Source organism: Prenolepis imparis, unplaced genomic scaffold (genome assembly GCF_030444845.1).
Source record: "Prenolepis imparis isolate NDT839.2.m4 unplaced genomic scaffold, iyPreImpa1.0 SCAF_6, whole genome shotgun sequence".
NCBI classification, from domain to species: domain Eukaryota; kingdom Metazoa; phylum Arthropoda; class Insecta; order Hymenoptera; family Formicidae; genus Prenolepis; species Prenolepis imparis.
The window spans coordinates 12276747-12301293 of record NW_028141164.1 but is presented as its reverse complement, the minus strand read 5'-3'; the positions used below and the strand labels follow the sequence as shown (position 1 = coordinate 12301293).

General features: G+C 33.4%; 1 protein-coding gene across 7 annotated transcripts in view; it reads right to left on the bottom strand.

Moving 5' to 3' along the window:
- Positions 1-24547, bottom strand: part of LOC145937753 (gamma-2-syntrophin) — a 35361-nt gene that overhangs the window by 2543 nt on the left and 8271 nt on the right. For 2 of the 7 annotated variants that reach the window (XM_083041070.1, XM_083041073.1), the window contains 15 exons: positions 21440-21753; positions 19670-20067; positions 18217-18564; positions 17960-18104; positions 16739-17147; positions 16467-16562; positions 14430-14805; positions 12550-12762; positions 11735-12307; positions 10814-11122; positions 8248-8542; positions 7493-7765; positions 2161-2579; positions 1437-1622; positions 926-1272 (listed from right to left, as the gene is read on the bottom strand). In XM_083041070.1, the coding sequence (XP_082897196.1) occupies positions 926-1272; positions 1437-1622; positions 2161-2579; positions 7493-7765; positions 8248-8542; positions 10814-11122; positions 11735-12307; positions 12550-12762; positions 14430-14805; positions 16467-16562; positions 16739-17147; positions 17960-18104; positions 18217-18564; positions 19670-20067; positions 21440-21753 (4701 nt within the window). Of the gene's footprint in view, positions 1-925; positions 1273-1436; positions 1623-2160; positions 2580-5648; positions 6184-7492; positions 7766-8247; positions 8938-10813; positions 11123-11734; positions 12308-12549; positions 12763-14429; positions 14806-16466; positions 16563-16738; positions 17148-17959; positions 18105-18216; positions 18565-19669; positions 20068-21439; positions 21754-24547 lie in introns of those variants that run through there. The other 5 variants (XM_083041071.1, XM_083041072.1, XM_083041074.1 and 2 more) reach the window with 5 other exon arrangements.

Genomic DNA, 24547 nt, shown 5'->3' with positions numbered 1-24547 from the left:
CACAAATATTTTATTATCGATTTTTCAGAGAATTTATTATAATTTAAAAAACAGAAATGTTTTAAAGAGAGTCGAGATTTTCCAGAACTGACCAAAATATAAACGCGTTACTTTTAATAAACATATGGATCGTTTATGATAACATAATATATGTATATTTTATTTTTGGATTAAAAAATTTATATTAATAATAATTATTTAAATTTTTAGAAATCAAATTAATTGAGGGAAAGAAAGAATTTTAAAGATAATAATTTTAGAGTTTAATGAGTTAATGGACAATTTTTAACTTTTTTATATTTTTTCAAAACAAACTAAATCAAGAATATTGACTATTTATTTAGGTATAGTAGATATATAGGAAATAGAAAATAAATTTTAAAAATTGTTTAATAGCTCTATAAATTTTTTAAATTAAAATTTTACTAATTAAGAAGGATTAGAATAATATCTCAAATTTTTAAAAGATAAGAGGGAAACAGATAAAATATAGAATAAGGAAAGGATTTGTCTGATAAATAATACGAATAAGGGTTCAATGGTTTGTGCCCTGGCCTGTTAATAAAATAAAGATATTTGTAAAAATTCAAAACATAAGTTGATTAAAGGATAGCATGATAATGAGTTAAAATTAATATTAATCAAAGGTAATATCTATAGAATAATGATAGAATATAAGAGAACAAACTCCTCCCAATTTGTAGAGAATTGAACGAAGAATTGCATACAAAAAGTGTCACTTAAATATTATATGAGGTATTATTTTAAATCCTCTTAATCCTTCCCTTAATAAAATTTCAATTAAGTAAATAATTTACAGAGTCATTAAACATTTTTTTTTTAATTCTTTAAATTTATTTTCCCTCTCCCATGAATAGAAGTTACCACCAGGATTCGCGGACAAAAGAAATCTATTATTACTCACCGTTTCTTATCCATTTCCGTCTCGGTGGCGAAGATGTAGTTTCTCTGCGTGGGATCCGGCGGCTGCAGCTCGAAAGCGTGCTTCCGGCCGCCGGAGCTGGGCGCGCTGCTGTGAACCCTGAAGCCGTGCAGACACGCCACGCCGAACGCCTTCTCGGCGTTGGCGTCATCGTAGAAGTACAACGCGGCGTCCTTGAGCACGCAATACCGTCTGGACCAGCCGGTGGGCGAGGACGTCTTTCGCGCGTGTTCCTGCTGCTTGCTCAGATAACCGAAGCAGTCCGGCCTCGCGATAGCGCAGGCGGCCATCTCCCTCATTCTCAGCGACGAGTCCAGCCAAGTGTCAATCTTAAGGGCATCGCCGAATCATAGAATATTTTATATAATATATATTTTAAACAATCGGAATTTCGATCGAAATTAAGAATCTAGGAAGGAGAAACGATTTGACATAAAAAAAAATGTTTAAATAAATTCGTCCGTCAAGACACTTTAATGTAGCTTAATATTACCTGATTGTTCCTCTCGACTGCTTCGCGTATGACTATCGTCCATCGTGCTGCCGCCTCTTCGGTATCAGCTGCCAGTCGTAACGTCGGAGCGCCTTGTTTCTTTATCGCGAAACTGTGCACTCTCGATTCAGGCGTCTGCTCCACGTCGTACTTGAGGAGCATCACCGCGCCCACCGGTTGCGAATCCTGTGTGTTGCGATAAGTATATCTTAAGTACATCTCTCGGCTTGCACACAAATAGTCCGGAATTTTTACTTCAAATTTTCCTCACCTCTCTTTGTACATTCTCTTATTTCTAAATTTAAAAAATATATATACTTCTCTAATTTTATATTTCTAATAATTATATAGATATATTATTATTATTATAAAAAAAAGAAAATAAGTATCCATATATATTTTTTAAATTTCTCTTTTCCTTATAATTTTTAATAATATATAATATATAATTTTTTTATAATAAATATATACTTTATTATTATAAAAAATATATTATATAGTATTAAAAATTATATATTATTAAAATATTATTAAAAATTTATTAAAAATTATATATTATATATTATTGTATATTATTATTATAAAAATATACCTATATGTATTTTTTTAAGAAGAAGGAAAGGAGAGACTCAGATTCTTTCTTTTTACAACCCTTACTATCGCATCCAGACGAATCGATCGCAAATTCAAAATTTGCTCTTTTGTATTAACGACGTTTGCTCACCGAGTCAGTCTTGTAGCAGTACAGGCAGTTGTCACGACGAAGGGCGAACCATCTGCGCACCCACTTCTCCGTGCTCGACGAGGACTTCCTCCAGAGATATCCCGAGCATAGGGGCGCCTCGTCGGAGCTCTCCTTCGCTCCCGAGCGGGCGAGACGCGGCATCAACACGTTGCAGGTCCTCGCCACTTCGAGTTCGAGGACGTCCGTGCCGGAGTGCGCGAGTCTCACGACGTCCGAATGAGTTGCGTCCATGACGCTTCTGCCGTTCACCGACATGATGATGTCGCCAACCTCGAGACCGGAACTCTCCGCGGGCGTATCCGGCTCGATCGCCGAAACCACCACCGGTTTGGAACCGTGAATGCGGAATCCGAACTCGCCGCCAGCCTCGCGTTTCACGACCACCCTCTTATCGCTCTCTAATTAACATTAAATTAACGTTCGAATTAAAAAAAATTTTTTTTAATTTGTTTAATCCATTTTTTGAGAATATACTGCTTTAAATATATATATAATATATTTATTATGACAAATAACTGAATATATTTAACAAAAAATATTTTTTTATAATTATTTATGAATATATTATCATATGCATATTATAATTTATATACATGTTTTTTTGTTATAGGTATTCTTATTAGAAGAAATTGAAAAAATGTATTTATTATTTATAAATATATACTTATTATATCACATTTTCATATATATTTGTGTCTATATATATTAACCAAAATTTTGTTTTATTAATTTACGAATAATTTAAAATATTTAAAATTAAATATCAATAATTAAAAAAAATTTATAATTATAATATACATATTATTATAATTAACGTCAATATTTTTATTAGATATTTTTATTGGAAATAAGAAAATATATCTATTATTTATAAACATATACTTATCATATGACAATTTATTTCCATATATTTGTCAATATAATATTGACAGAATATTTTCACCAATATTTTGATTTCGTCGAAGTAAAAGGCATTCAGTGCGCTTTATAATTCTCCCTTACGAGTGTTTAATATGCAAATCCATCCCGCCGGATGGATTATATTTAGACGGGAGGAGAGCATTTGATACACGAGCAAAAAGAGAATCGTATATGCGCGAGGTGGTAAATTGTTAAGCCTCGCGTGGCCAGGCCACGTGTGCGGGGTATCGAGCGACCACGAGAATAGTTGCACGGCGGCACGATTAAACCGTCCAAGCGGGCCGTCGCTCTAGATCGGCCGAGGCGGAAGAAGAAGAAGAAGAAGAAGAAGAGGAAGAAGAAGAGGAAGAAAAAATGGATCATAGCGCACACGCGCAAAAAGATGCGTTTGCGCTACAAACGTAATCGAGCATATTTCGTGCCCACAACCACTTTCCCCTCGTTACACAGAGCCGGTGGTGTCACTCATCGTCATCCACCGGCCGGCTTTTATTTATTTATTTTTGCGCCGCCCCGTTTTAGCCCTCGCTTTGATCATGAACGTGAAAGACTGGAAAAAGAGCGCGATTTTATCGCGCAAGCGAAGTTCATCGATATAAGCACATTGCACGGAATTTTCTGTGGATATACATAGATACGGTAGAAATATGTGTGTGCGGATATCTTGTACAATCTCGGTGGATTCTCTGATCCATTTAAACACGATTTTAAAAAAACCTTGCGGTACCAATAATGTCATAAATATCAATAAAGTCACGTTTCATCAATGAAATATACAGGGTGATTTTAAATAAGTGCGAAAAAATTGAGATGATTCTTTGTCAAAAATTAAGGGGTCTTTCATATCCCTCCCTAAGGAGTTGCGCTTTTATGAAAAAGGGAAAGTGAAAATTGGGTTTTAATTTTTTTTTTCTCAAATTTTAGACAAGTTAAAAAAATAAAATTTAGTGGACATTTTCTACTAGTAAAAAGGATATTTGTTAATATTTTTTTAATCCTCTCCCGTATCGTTATATAGAGATGAAACTAGCAACCCCTATTCAATTTTTTATTAAAACTTTTTAACGGATCGGAATGTGATCATTCAAAAATATGCATTTCTTTAATTTTCTTCGTAAAATCAATAGTGTTTGCAAGAAAAAAATTAAAATACATTATTATGCATATAGCACAGTGCTAAATGACATAGGTTACGAGAAGTTGAATTTTAAAAGAAGCGAACGAAACAAAATTATAGTAAATGTTGGAAAAAAATGGAACAAAAACAAAATTTGAGAAAAAAAATAAAATCTAATTTCCACCATTTTTCTTTGAGCGTAATTTTTCAGGAAAAACCCCTTAATTTTCGACAAGGAATTATCTCCTAAAATATTTTACCAATTTAGAATTACCCTGTACATTTTATAATGCGAGGTGATACGTGCAGACGCGTTTGATGACACGACAGGTGTATAATCTCATTAAGACATTCAGGCCGCATCTTAACGATTCTTGGCCGACATTCGAGTGCGTATACCTTCCGATATCTTTGTGTCGAGATACAGATAGCCTCGTATCTTCGCTACGGTTATTTATGTCGTCGTTAATTTGGCGCCGTGCGCGGTGTTTCATGAATAGAAATCAAATCATGAATACAGAGAGAGGATGACATTATCCCCGTAACCTCTATAAGCGATAATAACTGTCTCTAGAGTAAGCTCCTCGCGATATTGCAATTAAGGATCATGAGATCAAAGAGTTAACTTTCGAAATAGTATTAGGCTGGGAGAGAATATATATCTCTTCTAAAACGCGTCTTTACACATAAATATATGAAAAGCATTACAACGCTTTAAATAGAAAAAGATTTCCTAGTAAACAAAATATTTTGTGAATTATTTTAATAAATATAAGTATCATCTAAATCTTAAATATAATTTAAAGAAGAAATATATTGAAAGAAATTAAATTAAGAAAGTGAATTAGAAGAAAATTAAATAAGAGAAAATTAAGAAAATTTCTATATTTAGAATATGAACCTAAAAGCTTAAATTAGTTTACTTATTTTTAAATAAATTGAGAGAGAAAATTAAATATTAAATTAAATAGAAATTTAAGATTATATATAAATAGGAATTACGTAGAAAATTTAATATTAAATAAATTTAAGTAAAATGAGATAAAATTATAAACTTGAATAATTTATAAGTAATGAATAAATTAAATATTATTATTAGATAATTGTTTTTAATAAATAATTAATATTTTTAATTTAATTAGTAAATTTAATTATTCGTTTAAGTTAATTAGTAAATAATTTAAATTAAATTACGTAAGATAATGAAAATAAGTATTTTTACAAGAATAATATAAATATTAAATAAAAATAATAATTATTAATGGGAAAAAATAGAAAATAAATAGGAAAAAGTGATTTAATTTGGGCGAAATATCTGAACTTGAAAAATTTTAAGTACATTAGCTTCTATTGATATTAATTTATTACAATCTATATTACTGATGTAATCAGTTTTACTTCTTTTTCGGAAACTCTTCAGCTTCGTTACCTGTCGTCGACGCGCCAAACCTCGCCAGAGCCTGACTCTCCCTGCACCAAACCCTGAGCAAGCATTTCAGCAGCTCCTCCAGAGCTTGTTTCAACGTCACGTCCCCGTCCACCTTCATCGCGCACTCGGAACTCGCGGAATTGCACACCATCGTTAAATTATTTGAAAAAAAAAATTATTCCGCCACTTTCTCCTCTCGGATATCGCGCGTCAGCATAATTCGGGAGTATCCAACCCTCCTGTCGGTCGAGGAGAATGAACTCGCGCGGCGAAAACGGCGGATTCGCGTAGACGACGATGCCTCGAGTCCGCGTGGAATGCGTCTCGGCGCCCTGACCCACTGACTGGGCTGCCAAAAGCTCCTTCTTCGAGTCATGCACCCTCGTCCCCCTTCACCCCGCGTCTCTTTCCGTCAGATCATCGCTGCTCTCTCCCCGAGACTCTACGCTTTCCAAGTCGGACTCTTGACGTCTCGCCTCGACGTCGGCCTCTGCTCGTCGGCCGGATTATATTTAGACCGAGTATTACGCGGTGCTTATTTAAAGAATCGGGAAGAAACATCCTCTCTTTCTCTCTCTTTGCCCGCATTTTTTCCCTCTTGCATCATGTGACCTGATTCCCTTTTTTCCTCCCTTTCTTGCCCTCTTAATCCCTCTCTTTCTCTTACTCTTTCTTCGTAATTTAAATATTCTTGAATATTTACGACAGTTTATTATTAGCGTCTATATAGTTTTTTTTTTATAAATACAAAATCTCTGATCTAAAAATAAAATTAGATTTTAATATGAAAGTAGAATTGGAAATTTTATTTTATTGATAATTAGAAAAGAATTTAAAATTAAGTTTGTTGTACCTAAAATCTGCGTCTAGCTCTTATTAACCCTGATTTTGTATTTCTATATCAAATCTCTTTTCAATTAATTTTAATTATTATATTATGTATCAATTATTATAATTTCTTCTCTCTATATGTAAAAATTTATAATCTTTATTTTCGTAAAAATATTTCTCACTCAGGCACATGTTTTTCTATATATAAAATTTCTGATTTTCCTCGAAATAAATCTGATTTATTTTCACGCTCCCTGAGTCTCCGACCTATTTGTTTATTTATCTCTTCACGCTGTTTCGCGACATTCCAGACACTCTCTTTTGCCTTCGCTGCTTCTCCTTTTCTCCATCTCTCTTTATCTCGCCCTCGTTTACTCGCGAATCCAACATTCTCCCCCTTTGTCGGCAGATCCAACATAGGATACCTTCGCGAGACGATTTAAGAACATTCTTCGGCGATGCGCAAATCGACATTAAAGCTCGTTTGAGTGAAGCGCGCGTTGAACGTTTATACCGGATGATTTTATAATGCGGAGATGAAATTTTGGAATGTGGTTTAGACTTCTGCATAAACATGAGCATTTGTAGAAGAGCTGCATTGATGAAAATATGATCGACGATCGCGATAACGCTGTTAGGCGGCTAATGGACTTGCATTTAGAAGATTAAAATCGGAAAAGCAGTTCAATTTTATATTTTTTTTATTTAAATTTTATAACAGTATTTTTATTTTTTTTTTATTTTTATTTTTATTTGTATTTTTAATTTTATAATATATTTTTTTAACTATAAAACTCTATTTTATTTTTGAATTATTTTTAATAAGATCATTTTAATTTTTCTCTGCAAAAGTTTGTATATTTCAAATAATAAAATCATACAATTGGAAAAAAAATCGTGAAAATTTTATAATAATTACAAAATTTTTATGCGACTAAAATTTTAAAGCGACTAAATTTTTGTTAAGTAAATATTTTGATTGTCATATAAAAATAACGTTGTTTATGACTCACCGAAAGATTTGGTTTGTATCCTCTTGTACATCTCACCGCTGCTCTTTCGATGCACCATCCTGTGCGTGGCCGCTTGATATCTCTTCTTAAAATTCTTCTCGCTCTCCGTGGATTCTTGAGAGTCCCGTCTGTCTTTATGGACACTGTCCATGATGTCGTCGTCATCGTCTCTGCTGTCGGGTCTCCTCCACACGTGACTCTCTTCGAGATCCCCGATATAAATCCATTCGCTACTCGTGTACGGTTCCACGTAAGTGTCTTCGTCTTCTCGTCCTGTCATTTAGAGAGAACGAATGACGAATACATATATTTTATTTCTATGAAATATATTTATTTCTGTTATTTTATTCTAATCTCCCTTACAAAGAAAGAGAAAGGGAGAGAAAAAATTTGAAGCTTCAATTTTACTATTCAAAAAATAAATAATTATATAAATATAAGAAATAAATAAAATTGAACGAAGAATGATTTGTGGTTTTTTTTTATTTTGATCCATTCTCGCATTACCATTTCTCATATATATTAAATTTAATAATATGAATATATATTAAATTAATTATGAAAATATAAATATGTTTTTATAAATTAATTTAATATAATAAAAAATAAGATGTAATATAAATGTAAATAAAATTTAATATAAATATAAATGTTTTTTTTTAATATATAATATATAATCGCAAAAAAATATAAATATTTAATTTAATGTGATTATGTACTCATTATTTATATATTCGTGCATAAATTAAATTCACCCGTGAGAATCTCCATGCTGACATCGATACTTCGAGCCTGCAGTCTTCTTCTACCAGTATCGTCGATCGAACCTCTGCTCCCTGATCGAGAGGTGGTTCTCTCCTCCGATTTCGCCCGGATGTCCGATCTACCGGCACTGCTACGGCGATGTCTACGATCTCCTCGATCTTCCGATCTGTACCTCTTGTCGAACTTCTTGTACAGCCGGTGCCCTGTAACGTGCTTGGAGGATGTTCTGTGTCCTTCCGGGGAGTCCGCAAAACCTGCCGGTGGTCGAACGATCTCTTCCGACACCTCGGGATTGAAGCAACAGGAGGGCACACACGATAGAGAAAGAAGGCAGACAGATGGGCAGATCGAAATAGATCGAAAGAAGAATCTACTTTGCATTCCTATTACGTCTCGTGTTTTTCGTTCGTCGACATTCATTCGATGGAAAAATCAATAAGACTATAGATATATGGAATTTCCGATTTTCCTCAGGAAAAATTTACCTTGGAATAAATCTTATTTATTTTAACACTCTCTGGTCTATTACAGCTCTCAATATCTACATTTTTTTTATATTTTCGATTATATCTCAATTATTGAGATAGCTGTATTTTTTGATTAATTGGATTAAATGTGAAACGGAGGGAAAATAATGTATTATGTATCTGTTGATATTTTCACTATGATAAAAATGTTCTACTGTTCGAAAGAATTATAGATGTAAGTTTAAAAAATATTTTTAATTTTAAAATGTTATCTATAATTTTCTTTTTCTCAAAAATGCGTAAAAATTGTAAGAAAAGATATTTGATGAATATCGAAATTCAGTTTTCACTTTAGAACGTCTATAAGTCAATATATTCATCCACACAACGCATATTGAGATATCAAGCATAAAAAAAGAAGAGCAAGTTGCTTGTATAATTGCCAGTAAAAAGCAAACTACAAGAGGTAAATGCTATTTTTAAAATAGAGAAGGGGACGAAGGCAACTATTCAGAGGATTTACTCTACGAGACTCTTTCTAAATGGCAAAACCTTAAAAAAATAATACTAATAATTCTTTGATTACTAGATATTAATTTTTAGAAAGTTGCAGTTTTAGTAACAAGTATAATTCGCAATTTTTTACTCGCAATGAAGTCTAATTTAAAGCTACAATAAAGCTGCAGAAAAATTAGATGCATTCTACGCCTATTTTCCTAATTAAAAAAAAAATAGAATTACTAAAAAAGTATTTTCGTGGAATAATGAATGAGATCGTAAATGGATATGATAGAAATGTCACCAAACCCTGTTAACCCTTTGCGCACAAAATCTCCTCTCAAAGCCGTATCCGCTAATCCGATATTATTCTTATAATTGCATTTTATTAATTATTACGTCTGTCGACAAAAGCACAATTATAAATTGTGTGAAAACAATTTTTTAAAACAGATTCACGAAACAGTCACGCACTCTAAGAGATTATGAGAGCAAAGGTTTAACCCTTCTGTCAACGAAGGGATACCCAAAGCAATTTTAAATGTCAAAAATGTATCGGAATTTTTCTCCGCCCCCCAAAAAGTACAAAGGATCTCTATATTCGGAAATCTCCTCCAATATAACAATATATAAAAAAATATTCGACGCCCATCAGAGCTGTTATAAAGAAATCGTGTCGAAAAGACGCAGATGGTACCCGGGTACCGAGGGGTGTCTCACTGTTGCAATACATGTATTACATTTTTTTCTGGAATTATACGCATTACTTCGCATTAATTTACAAGCATAAAACAATAATAAAAAGTAAAAATGATGATGTTGTTATTACGTTTTTTTAATATATATTTTACTAAATATTATAATTTATGAAATCATTAATATTTGATATTTAATTTGTTCAGATCTAATCTAATTTTATTTGTATTTTGTCTATGTTTAAGTTTGTATAAAAGAAATTTTTTTAAGTTGATTTTTAAAAATTCCTGAATTTTTTAATCACGAAGTTTAAAACAAGACATTTTTTTAAACTTATAATTGGGAACACGTAACTTTTCGCTATATCTTTATTATAATATAATAGTTTAATTTAGGTGTGTTTCAACTAAATAATTGCAATATTAATTTTTTAAAAATATTAATTTTAAATTTCTTACATAATACATTGGCACTATATGATTTACAATAATATCTCATAAATTTATTTTTCTTAACATTTCTTTTTATAATCATTCTAATTACATTTCTCTAACTAAATTAAGCAGTACTAATATTTAAATATTGTATTTTATTTAAAAAAGAGAATCAACATAATTACACGCATTTCGTCGCATTACTTAGCATTATACGGCGCATTACATGGAATTATTTAGAATTCTCGGTAATTCGCAATACAAATTTTTGATGAGTGAGACACCCCTCGAAATTCATAAAAACATATTAGCAATTAAAAGAATTACAAGACGCACGATTAACCGGTAAACTGTAAAGGGACAGAAAAAACAATATTAACGGACGCGTTGACAGAAGGGTCGATGTGTGCGGGAGAGACGAACGAAATGATATGCCAACGATAAGTATAATAATATATCACCTCTCTGCCGCAATGGTGACAGTGCGCGGCGTCCAAAGCGGCGGCGGCCGCTGCGGAGCTGAGGGTCTGATCGGCGCTCTCGCTGTAGAAGACGCTGTCGCTGCCGGGGCTGACGGATCTCAAGGATTCCGCGGACAGGGCCTTCAGCCTCGTCTCCGGGCTCTGCGCTTCCACGACGATCGCTCGCTGACCGTTGTGTCCCGGACTTCGCTGATAACGACCCGGACTCAGACGAGTCGCGCAAACTATGTCGTCCGCGAGGCGGGACTTCCTTCGCGGCAGGCTGCCCGTCAACGCCGCGTTCTTATCCTGAAACGGGATTTCGTTAAACAATTTATACCAGCAATTTAATAATAATAATTCAATAATTTAATTTAATTAATTAATTAATTAAGTTAATTATTAATTCAATATTTTTTTCTTTAATAATTCATTGAGGAATTATGGCGGCTTAGAAAATCGAAAAATATAAGGATACTTTTTTACGTCGTGCAACATTTTTATTCGAACAAATTGACAGGTATATTTTTAATATATATTTAATAATAAAATATTAAATTTGTTTAATTTAAAATTTAATTATTGTTAAAATATTATTTAATATTATTAAATTAAAAAATTATTTCATTAAAAATTTATTAAAAATCGCTCAACATAAAAAAATAATATAAAATATCTTATTTATTTACAAAACATTCAATTTTTGATTCACTAGTCTGTTATATAATATCCTTTAATAAAATTGAAATGCTAGAAAAATACGTTTTTATTATTGTTCAACATTTATCTTCTTCGAAGCTCTTTGATTCATCGTACAAATAAGTAAGAGATCAAATAGAGAGAATAAATCGTAAAATATACAGTAAACTTCTCTCTTTTTCTTCTTCTCAATAATATCAAATAAATAAAACGAATGTCTACCTCATTGCTACGTCTTCTGGTAGAGAGGTAACCGCTCGTCTTCCTCCTCGGGCTTTCCCTGGTCCGTCGATGCGTCCTTCCGCTCTCCGCGGTATCCCGATGCATATGATGATGATGGTGGTGATGCATGTGGTAATGATGACTGCAGCTGGAATCATCGGACGTCGGCGCGTGAGCACCATCCTCGACTTGCTCGACCCTCCACTCCTCCTTCTGAGGACTTCTGCTGAGCGCCTGCTGTTGCTGCTGCTGCTGCTGCTGTTGTTGCTGCTGCTGCTGCTGCTGCTGTTGCTGCGCCGACTGTTGCATCGCGTCTCGCTTTCTGTTATTTCGATGGGGACTTCGAGCGGTTGGCTTGCTCCGGGATCGATGACGGTGACTCGGCGTCGGACTGACCTCGACGTTCTCCGGATACGTCGGCTCCACGCTGTGCTCCAGCTCGACGTTGTTCGACGCGGTCCCGAGGAAGTCCAGGCTGAAGGTCTTCTTCCTCCGACGACGCTCCTCTTCGCTCCACATGCGAACGTCGGGCGGCGACTCGGCGTAGCCTCCGGACGACGATCGGTGACCCTCCTATATGAAAGGGAAAAATATAATAAATTAAATATTTTTTATTATTCTATAGACTTTTTTTTAAAATAATAATTTTTTTAACAAATCTATTCTGTCTGGAAAATAATTTACCGCGACTTATCTTTCTCTCTTTTATGTTCTGTTCTCTTTTATATTTTATCTACTATTATTTGGCATTTGGATTTTTCGTAAATTTGCAAGAATACATAGTTTCTGTAATTTTTCCATCAATCTCGACTTACATCGCGATCTAATTCGGTTTCTGAAACATGGCCGCTGGGTGAAGCGACCTGCACGAGATCGTTATTCGGATCCGCCATCGCGTCCTTTAGATCGTAGCTACCCGAGCTGCTGCTGCTGCTGGACCTCATCGACGGCGGAGGTAGTTCTAATCCGAACGCGATTTCCGCTTCCTCTAAAATCGGCGGCGGACTACACGGTTCCTCGACGACGGCCTGATGACGAAAAAGTACAATGTATCCATCAGAATTTCTTTTAAGAATGCATATAGATCCTGTAGCCCGATTTATCCTTCTGTCAATGAACAGGTACCCGGATATCCAAAGCAAATGTTAAAAAAGTGAAACTTTTCTCCGCCCGAAAAAAAATGCAAAGGATGTCTTTGTGTGTATTCGGAAACTTTCTAAGATATATAATATAAAATATGTGTCAAAAATACGCGGTTAGTATCCAGGTATTTATAGATTGATGGAAAGGTGAAAAATCATACATTGACAGAATTTTAAGCCAATTAACCAAGAGACAATAAATAAATGTAAATTTAGATTAACGATATAAATTGAGAAAATTACAAGATCTAAAATCGAACGTTCGTACAATTTCTACAAGAAAATTAAATTTGCTAAGAAAATCGAAGAAAATTGCAAGTTATCTCTTTATACATATATGCAAAACTGGTACTCATATAGTGATGAAAATGTGAAAAATTATGCATCGATAGGAAGGTTAATTTAAGCCAATTAACTTAGGGACAATCAATAAATGTAAATTTAGATCAACGATAAAAATTGAGAACACTACACGTGCTTAAATCGAACGTTCGTTTCTACAACTTCTAAAAGAAAAAAAAATTAAATTTGCTAAGAAAAATCGAAGTAAATTGCAAGGAATAAAAAGATTAAATATTTTATAGATTCATCCCAAAACGGTGTAATATCCGAATAACGATCAGATCGAATATACAGAGTGATTCTAAATAAACGCAAAAAATTCTAGGAGATAATTCTTTGTCGAAAATTAAAGGAGGGTCTTTTATTTATATAAATATATACGTCTATATCCCTTCCTGAGGAATTACATTCTTTCAAAGAGAGAGGTGAAAATTAGATTTGTATTTTCTCCCAAATTTTGTTTTCTTCCATTTTTTCCAACATTTACTCTAATTTTGTCTTGCTTGCTTTTTTTATTCTAAAATTCAACTTTTCGTAATCTATATCATTTACCACTGTGCTGTTTATGATAATATATTTTAATTTTTTTTTGCAAATTTAGTTTACGAAAAAAATGAAATAAATAAAAAAGTTTTTAAAGGAATCAAACCTTTCTTACGCATATTTTTAGATGACCACATTCCGACCCATTAAAAAGTTCTAATAAAAAATTGAATAGGAATTGCTAGTTTCATCCCTATATAACGATACGAGAGAATAAAAAAATATTAATAAATATCCTTTTTACTAGTAGAAAATGTTCACCAAATTTCCTTTTTTTTTTAAACTTGTCTAAACTTTAAGAAAAAAAATAAAAACCTAATTTCCACCTCCCTTTTGAAGAAGTTTAACTTCTGAGGGAGGAATATATGTTTATGAAAGACGCCCCTTAATTTTTGACAAAAGAATCATCTCTCAAAATTCTTCGCACTTATTTAGAATCACCCTGCAGAAGATGATGAAGCAGGCTCACCTCGCTCGCCATATAACGCGATACGGAAGAATTAAAAAAATATAAATAAATATCCTTTTTTCTAGAAAATGTCCACCAAATTTTACTTTTTAACTCTTGTCCAAACTTTAAGAAAAAAAATAAAAACCTAATTTTCACCTCCCCTTTGAAGAAGTTTAACTTCTCAGGGAAGAATATATGTTTATGAAAGAAGGCTCACCTCGCTCCTGGCCAGGCTGTAGATCGAGCTGGCGCTCTCGAAGGAGCTGCCCTCGGCGGCGGTCGCGGTGGTCGAGGCGGGGGCGGAAGCCGCCGAAGCCGCGGCGCTGGACGTCTGCGGCGGCCTCGACCAGGAGCTGGTCGTGGCGGACGTGCCAGTGGTGGTCCCAGTTTCCGTAGAAGTATTGGCAGTGACGTAATCCTCGGAGGTCTCGGAGAGATCGGTGTTGGTGCGTCCGCCCGAGTCGGTCCTCGCCAGGCTTAAGCCGAACTCGCTCGACGACTGCGACTGGGGCTGAGATAAGGGCGGACCTGGACTCGCGCGACGTAATCCGCTCCTGGGCCGGCCGTTGCTCGCGGAAATAGACGACTCGAGACTGAAGGGGAGAGAAGGCGGAGATTTTTTTTTTTAATGCGCAGATCCTATTAAGAGGGAGGAAAGCAGTATTTCGACTTTAATGTAGAGGGAGAGATAATATATACAATTAATGCTCTGATGAAGCATTACTGGAGGAAGAAATTATGTGTAATAATAATGACGTTATTCTCTTTTGCGGAGGAGGAAACAAGAGGATCGAGCTCTCTTCGTTGTTAAAAAGATCTTTAAAAAAGATATTTGTTACGCGTACGATTCTGGGATGATTATTATGGGGTGAGATTATAACTCAACTGTTTTACGAAATAATAAAAAATTGTGATGATCAAAGCATATGAGCTATATATAAATCAAGATAAACAGAGAAGGGTGGGCGTATATACAGAGTATGTGTATCATGTTACAATCGATGTTGTCTCGAAAATTATTATTAGATATAGCGAATTACTTGTCTCTTTTGGAGTTTTAAGATTTCTCGTTGTTCTTTATAAAGAGAGCAGAATATCTCGCTGCCAAGTTTTCTACAATGACGGGAGACAAGTGCTTTGCTCATTTTTATTTAAGGGGAATCGTATATTTCTCGTATAAATCGATTCTTTTTTTTTTTATTCCATATAAAATTATTAAAACGTAGAAAAGCAAATATTTTACGAGATACTTTATATTTTATATTTCTATGTTTTTATCTCCTGACATAAAATATATAAAATATCTCGTGGAATATTTTCCAGGATGGTCTCTCTCATCTTAATATTTATATACTTGTACATGGAAGGACATGAAAAAATATCGATTTCTGATACGTCTCGAAACGAGTTGTGGTGATTAAGATCCGCTTTGATAAAACGCTAATTAACTTAATCGGCGATTAATCTATTAAATGATATTTATATCTCATTAATATTATTTTATTAATATGGATAGAATCATTAAGTTTTTATCGTTTAATGCAAGAAAAGAAAGATTACATTAAGATTAATTTGGATTATATAGTTAAAAATTATTTAAAAACTCTTCTATAGGCAGATCCACCCCAGTTGAATTAATTGCCAATTAAGTTAATTAATGTTTGATCAAAGTATAAGAAATAAATTTGTAAGAGATAAAAAATCTAAAAAATGTGCCAATTTTACATTCTCGTAATTTTAATTTAATCGAAATCGATAAACTATAATACTTTTTGATAAAATTTCTCAAGAATTTGATCAAAAGTTAGAATTTCCAATAAAAAAGTAGCGAAAAAATTAATGCACATATAAATTTGGAAAAAAAAGAAATCAATCTTTCGATCAAAAAATTTAAAAAATTTTTCTTTTTATTTTTAACGCTTTGAGTGTTAATTGTTAAAATTTAATGAAACGTATCAGGAATTCTATTTTTTTTTTTAGGATAAAGCCACTTCTAACTATCAAACTATTTATTTAATTCTATCAATTATATCGAATTTCTAGCATGATTGTAGAAAACAAAGGCAGATGTGGATATAAATTATCTCCAGCCTATTTTCAGATTTTCGATATAATTGACAAAATTTAAGCTGTTTTGTTTCTCAAAGACATCTAAAGATAAGACAAGAAATGTTGCAAAGATTTGTCAGAAGATACTCAAAATGGGGGGAGTACTACTATATAAGTATCGGGTCAAAGTACTTTATAATCTTACATATCGTAGGCATAAAAATGTGCTGTTGCGGATACATCATTGTAGTAAAATTGTTGAAACTGTACCGGTAACAGATCTTGTATTCTGTAATGGTGTCTGCAAAAAGTATCTTCTATAAATAAAGCAATATACAGATACGCCGATACGAAAATCTCATCTAACATCTTCCAATCGGAATTTTCGACATTTTGCTTCGCGACTTGATAACTACTCTCTCAATCACAAGACTCTTCCGAAAAAAAAAAAAAAAAAATTAACTCGATGTTGCTTACCTTGGTGTAAGAGGTTGTATCGGGGTGGCCGGTTCCAGGCGTATTCTAGGACTCGGCGGACAAGGCTCTATCTCGTCTTCGACGTCGAGGGCCTCGGTGTCCATCGAGGAGCGTTGCTGATGCTGAAGCAGCAGGAGGTGCCTCCTTCTCGAGGACGGCGTTAATAAAGCTAACGAGTCGGCTTGGAGAACCGTCGCCTGCGACTCGTTCCATATCCCGTCGCTGTGGTCCCTGGTGACGTCATTGGTCAGCGAGTCGCTGGACGCGAACGGCGATGTCGCCTGGCCGATGATGCCGGCGCCGGCGATTCCGGTTCCGGTGCTGAAGACAGGTGGACAGATCGCCGCGTGCAATAGAGCGCAGCTCGGTATCGAATCGTCCTTCGGAGTCTGCGAGATCCTATGTGTCGCTGAAAAAAAAATAGGGGGTCACTTTCTGGAAAAACCGAGGATTTTTTTCTACCTCGAAAAATCCGGGGAATGGAATTTTATCGAGACACGAGGAATTTTTTTTCAAAATTGTGTCCTTGATAATTTTACTCTTATAATTGCAAGAGATCGATAATCAGCTGATTGGCTATTATTTTAATTTTTCAAAATAGAAAAAAATGTATTTATTATTAAATTAGAAACAGACTGTGTTTAGTATTTAAAGGATTTAAGACTATTTTTTTTAAGGCCTTGTATTAAATATTTTCAATAGTATTTACTTAAAAAATATATGTCTGACGTATCTTTCCAATATTTAAGTTTTTATTAAAATGTCATGTGATTTTTTTTTTATTGACGATCTCTTTTTAATATCAAGGTCTTATGTAAGTTTTATAAAAAATTGTTCATTTTTTTTACTAATATTTAAATAAATTAGTAATCCTGATGTTTATTTTTCTTTGCAATTATATGAATAGAAAACATTAGAAAGCGCATGCAATAAAGAAACTTAATTTAAAAAGCTGCATCTATAAATATTTTTGTTTTAACTAGAATTTTAAATGAATCTGAAAGATCAGAGAATTCTTCGACATCCTAATTTAATACGCGATGTTAATCAGATATCCGTCTCTTACATTACTAATGATCTAGCAAGGATTTTTATTATTAAGAGATAAATTTCCTCGTCTGATAGTTTAATAAAATTAAATTAATCCGAAATTATATTAATAAAATTAATAAAATCGAAATTAATCCTTCTACTAATAGAATAAAGAATCACGTAACATACTTGCTGCTGCAGTTGGCGAAGTGGGCGAAGTAGGAAGTGACCTTGGCAGCATAAAGTCGTCCGACGACAGACCTTGCACTCCGTCCTCGAGCGATACGCTTCTCTTTCGGAAGAGACCCCGACGTATCAGATTCTCATGGAACTCCTAGGAGTATTTTTTTTTTTTTTTTTTAAATAAAAATCTGCGTATTTATCCATCTTTTAATTTTACTAAAAGATGCTTCAACTCGCACGAAGCAGGTTTCTTCTTTCGTTACCTCTTCGTGATGATCACTGGGGGGCGAGAGGCTTCGTAACAAGGACAGATCCTCGGGCGTCGAGGAAAATTGGACGGGCGTTCTGACAGCTCTCCCCCAGACAGAGTCCTGCTGATTCCTCCTGCAGGTGTGAGGATAACTCGGCTCGCTGCTCTCGCCGATGAGCTCGCGCCTCTCGATACGAATCTCGCCGTCGGAGAAGGTCTTCTGGAGGGGTAGAAATCTACGCGTAGGCTCGGAGATCCGGCTGAGGAGCGCACGCGCGTCCGGCGACACCGGTGCCGGTTTGAAATTTATAAAGATCTCCTGATCGTCTATATCGAAGGATTTGCGACGATGCTCCCGAGACTGAAACCGACACGGAATTACCGATGAAATTGCCTTTCCGCACGTTTTCCCCTCACACATGTGTCGTAACAATTTTTTATCCACAAATCCAGGTAAAAGGGTCTTTTAAGGCACAAGTAAATTTTCATTTTTTCCAAATTTTAAATTTCGCTTCGTATAAACAATTTGGTTTAATATTTGGCTCTAAAATCTATGGGATATTGTAATAGAGATATTAACAAATAATCTAGAGTTTTTTTGAATATTTGAATTATATGGGGTGAACTTGACCCAGTTTGCTGACGGAAGATTAAATGCAACAAAATTATTTTTCAATTCCTAAATTTTAAATATACTTATCGAAATAAATATAGAGGAATTTAAAAATAATTTTGTTGCTCCTAATATATGTCCCTGGCTCTTGCTAGCCCCTTTTATACCTGAATTTGTATTTATATACCAGAGCCTTTTCGATTTATTTTAATTTTCTATCTGTCACATTTTAACGATAAATATTAAATCGATAGCCGTGTTTTTTTTCTGCTATGGATAAAAATAGATAGATAATAACTTAGATAAAGTAATTGCTTTATTATATCTTCATCTAAATTATCACAAAGTATATATTTTGTTTATTTTTATTTTATTGTTAGATAAAAAAGAAAATATCTTTTGCAAATTATTTAAGGTAATGTTTAATAGGTTTAATATATATTGACGTATGAATTTTAAAATATCACTTTTACGTCATCTTTAAACTGTAAACATGTATAAATATATGTATGACGTAGAAATCATCTGTCTAATGACATGTTAAAAAATCTCTTGTTTTTAAAAATTAAAGACTTATAAATAAAAATGCGAATATATCGTTTTAATATCCTAGATTGTTTTTCTTAAAAATATATACTACCCTAAGGTTTTATCTCCGCTAAAACGACTCAATATCTCAAGAATATAAATAAACAAATAAAAAATAAAACCACTTGTCCATCTTATTAAAAATATACTTAGATATATGTCACCTCATCTTCTTCTAGAGATGATTCAGAGAGTGTCATCTAAATTTTTGCTGGCAAAAACCTCTCTTAAAATATGAAAAAAATGTGAGGGAAAAAATACTCACAATTCCGGCAGGAACAAGGTCTCCATTCGGCAAGGATTCTTCAATAAGGACGGTGGCGGTGGAGGTGGGAATCGGCAGCGGCGGCGTCATTGAAACGAGAAAGGGTGACCTCGGCGGTTCCTCGCTTTGTGTCCTGTGAAGCGGTTCGTGCTCGGTCTCTTCTTTCGCCGGCGCGCCTACCTGGCCGCCGCCGAGCGGGGTCCCCAATTGTCCGGCTTCCGAGTAGCTTTTCGTCAATTTTCTCCCGTTGAAATAACCATTTGTTTGGGCGCCCTGCGAAACCATCTTGACACGGTGGATCGTCCTGGGACTCAGGGTCACCGGGAGCACGCGAAACATCGCCGGGATCTCCGTCTGCGTCGCCTGGGTCTTCATGGCACCGCGTTTAGGCGGTTTCTCTGGAACAAAGATAGCCCCGCAAATCGATCGAGCTGTCTTTTGAATCGAGAAAAAAAATAATGCACTATTTTAATATCAATTTAGAGGAATATAAAGGATCTGAATATAAGTCTTCATCAGATTTCGCGATGTAAAAGTGAACTCTTCAGGGTTTTTAAAGTAATAGTGAAGAAATTAACAATAGTTGGCTATCTCCTATTTTAATATCAATTCATAAGGAATATAAGGAATTTGTAAACAAATGTCTTCATCAGATTTCGCGATATAAAATTAGCTCTTCAAGTTTGTTAAGGCAATAGAGAAAAAATATTAAGATCTAGAATTTAGCCATAGCTGGCTATCCTTTTTTAATATTAATATATCTATTTATCTATTTATATAAAGGATCTATACAAATGTTTTCATCAAATTTCACGATATAAAATTAAATCTTCAAGGTTCGGGTTTTAGAGAAGAATTATTAAATAGAATTTAGATACAGTTGGCTCTTCCATTTTAATATCAATTCATAAGAATATAAAAAATCTGTACAAATGTATCATCAAATTTTGTGGTATAAAATTAAACTCTTCAAGTTTATTAAAACAATAGAGAAAAATTATTAAAATTTTGATTTTTCAGCGATAGTTGGGGCTATTTTTTTTTAATAATAATTTAAATTAAATCTTTTTTAATAATAATTTAAGAATTTGTATACAAATGAAATTGTATACAATATTAAATTTCGCGATATAAAATTAACTCTTTTTTCTTAAGGTAATAGAGAAGAACTGTTAAAATATGGAATTTTCAGCGATAGTTGACTATCCCCCATTTTAATATCAATTTGCAAGAATATAAAGAATTTTTACAAATCTCATCAAAATTAACTTCAAGTTTGTTAAGGGAATAGAGAAAAATAATTAAAATCTAGAATTTTCTAGAATCTAGAAATAGTTGGCTATCCTATTTTTACAAATAATTTTATACAAATTTATTTCGCATGTCATCCTTATATTCCATTTTGTCTCCTCTCCGAGGTCGTAATTTCCCGAGCGTTAATCTAGCTTATAACGAACTTTGCCGGCCACTGGATAAATAGCCTCAACTACTTTCCCAGCTTCATCTGTGATATTTGGCTTGGGATCAAAAGCAGCTCGTGCAGGGTCGCCACGCGCGCGCCACACGGATTATCTCGCTATATTAAATTCCAATAAAATTAATCTTATTTTTCAACCGCGCAATTCAAGCGTTTCAGATCGTATATATATTTATATTTCGCATTTTCTTTGCGTGTGTATTAGAATTTATATATGCGTATGTGTGCGCGCGAGAAACTTTGCGCGATCGTATTATGCGATACGATAGCAAGAAGTGGCGTACAAGACTTACCAAGTACGAGGACACGTGGCTCGATGCCAGGATAGGGGTGCGTTAAGGGCAAGGACGAGGGCAGTATAGTATTCTGCATTGTCGGCTGCGAGTCTATGAGACGTTCCGGATTATGCGGCCTCGGTGGGCTTCTGTTCCTCGGGACTTCGAACGACGTGAGCGTGTGCGATCTCGCGAAGCTCACGTGCTTCGTCTTCGGAGCCTGCGGTCCTTGCATCACCGTCATCGAAATGGGGGGAGGAGGTATAGGTGGTAACACCGGCCGTGGACCTTCCAGCCTCATGGATTCCTCGTCTTCCGGGACCCAAGTGTATCTTTTAGCGAGAGAGAATCGCGTATTTAATCAAATTACACCACGTCCATTAAACTAGGTTTAATTGTCTGATTGATTTGACGTGATTTGATTAAAAAAATGAAAATTAGCACAATTGAAAGCAATTTTATTTCTGAAAGTATGATTTGATTTTAAAAAATTTTTGTATATTATTTATTTAAACTATTAAAAAAGAATTATTAAGATTATCTTCATTAAAATTATCAAATTAACGTAATTCGTGTATAATTAAAAATTATTTTAATCAATTAAAAAACTTGATTGACCCGAGTGTATTTTCGTGAGAGAGAATCACGCATATTTAATTAAATTACAGTACATCATTAAAATATGTCTTCTAATTGTCCTATAATTAATTTGACAAATAGTCGATTAAAATTAGCTAAATTGGAGACAATTATTTCTGAAAATATGACTTGATATAAAAAGAATGTATTATTAATTTAAACAGTTAGAAAATTAATTAAGATTACTTTTATTAAAATATTATTAAGATTACCTTTATTTTTTTTAATTATCAAATTAATGTAATTTATATATAATTAAAGATTATTTTAATCAATTGAAAAATTTATTGACTTGAGTGTATCTTTGCGAGAGAGAAAGAGAATCGCGGATATTTAATCAAATTACAGAATATCATTTGTTTCATAATTGTTCTCTAATTGATTTGACGTAGTCGAATAATATTAGCAAAATTGGAGACAATTATTTCTGAAAGTATGACCTGATAAAAATATGGATTTTTAATTTAAACCGTTGAAAAAGAAAGTATTATTAAGATTAGCGCTTCATTAAAATTAAATTCAATAAAATTCATTAAAATCAAATTAATGTAATTCATGTATATATAATTGAAGATTATTTTAATCAATTAAAAAATTAATCCAAGTGTATTTTCGTGAAAGAAAGAAAATCACGCATATTTAACGAAATAACAATATATCATTGAAATATGTTTTATAATTGTCCTATAAAATTGATTTGACGTAGTCAAATAATATTAGCGAAATTGGAGATAATCATTTCTGAAAATATAACTTTTGATATAAAAAAAATTGTACTATTAATTTAAACTGTTAAAAAAAATTCTTTTTAAATTATCTTCATTGAAATTATCAAATTAATTCATGTATAATTAAAGATTATTATAATTAATTTAAAAATATATTAACTCGAGTGTACCTTCGCGAAAAAGAGTCACGTATTTAATCAAATTACAATATATCATTAAACTATTGTATATTTTATAATTGTCTTACGAATGATTTGACGTAATCGATTAATATTAGCGAAATTGGAGACGATTATAAAATTATAACTTGATAAAGAAAAATTGTATTATTAATTTAAGCCACTAAAAAAGAAGACGTATTTAATCAAGTTACATCATTGAACTATATTTTATAATTGTTTTATGATTGATTCGACGTAATCGATTAATATTAGCAAAATTGGAGACAATTATTTCTGAAAGTATGACTTAATAAAGAAATTGTATTATTAATTTTAACTGTCAAAAAGGAAAATATCATCAAAATTACCTTTATTAAAATTATCAAATTAATACAATTCACGTATATAATTAATGATTATTTTAATCAATTATAAAATTTATCGATTATATTCTGTCGTTAGTAATAAAAAGTAAAATAAATTAGATGGAAGGTACATTGTCAAAAGATAATGGTTATGTACAGACACTGTTACAAATATAACTCGATTACACGTGTTACGGATACTATCGCAGGAAACGGAATGACATTATGTCATTCTATCGAGAAATAGATGACCCTCAAACGCGGAAATATACGTATGTATGTATATCGCACATGGATTAATGGTGAGAATATTTTAGACGTCACTGCGTGATCTGCAAGGTTAATCTTTATCGCGAAACATATAATATATACACATACACACGTACGAAAACAATCATGGAAAATAAATAAATAAACTGATGAAAAAGAAAATTAATTTAAAATAACATCGCTAACGAACACAAAAGGTATCTATATTTATACCGTCATACTAAAATCTATTTTATTTGCCTCTGGACTCTCTTCTGTACATATTCCGCATATAATACACGGCGATTTTGCGCGCAACCATAATTTTTTAATTGACCGCTTTCCGTTGACCTTAAAAAGCTGATAAAGGAGCGTTGCGGCACTCATGCTAATCAGAAATAAACCCAACCCCTTAGATGTGCATGCTACACTCCGGGGAGACCACGGAAGCCTTTACACGTAACAGTCGATGGAACATCGTGTGCTATATAAATATCGTTTTTATATCAGCTCTATCTAAAACCACACATAGGATGTTCTTTCTCTCTTTCTCTCTCTCGATGTAAAAGTGCAAAAGTAGATTTTCGAAACAACTTCTACGGGCTACCCATTTGCTAAAAATTGCACCTCTATGCTGCACAGATTTCTTACCAAATTCACTGTTTTTTTTTTTTTCTTTTCTTTTAAACAGAAATTCACTTTTCAACTGTACAATATTTTCTACTATTTTTATATTTTTTAAATTTTCTAAAAAAAAATTCCTTATATTTTTTATTTAATGAGAAAAAGAGAGAACGATGCATGAAGGTCGCTTCGCTCTTAAATATACCAATTTCATTGCCTTTCCGTTTGCACGCTCGTCGTAACGACGCGACACGCCTTTCCATCAATTACGTTCCCAAAGTCCTTACCAATAAATCGATCAGTAGATACATACATTCTAAACGCGTCCCGCCGCGGAGTAATTTGCCCCAAATATCCGAG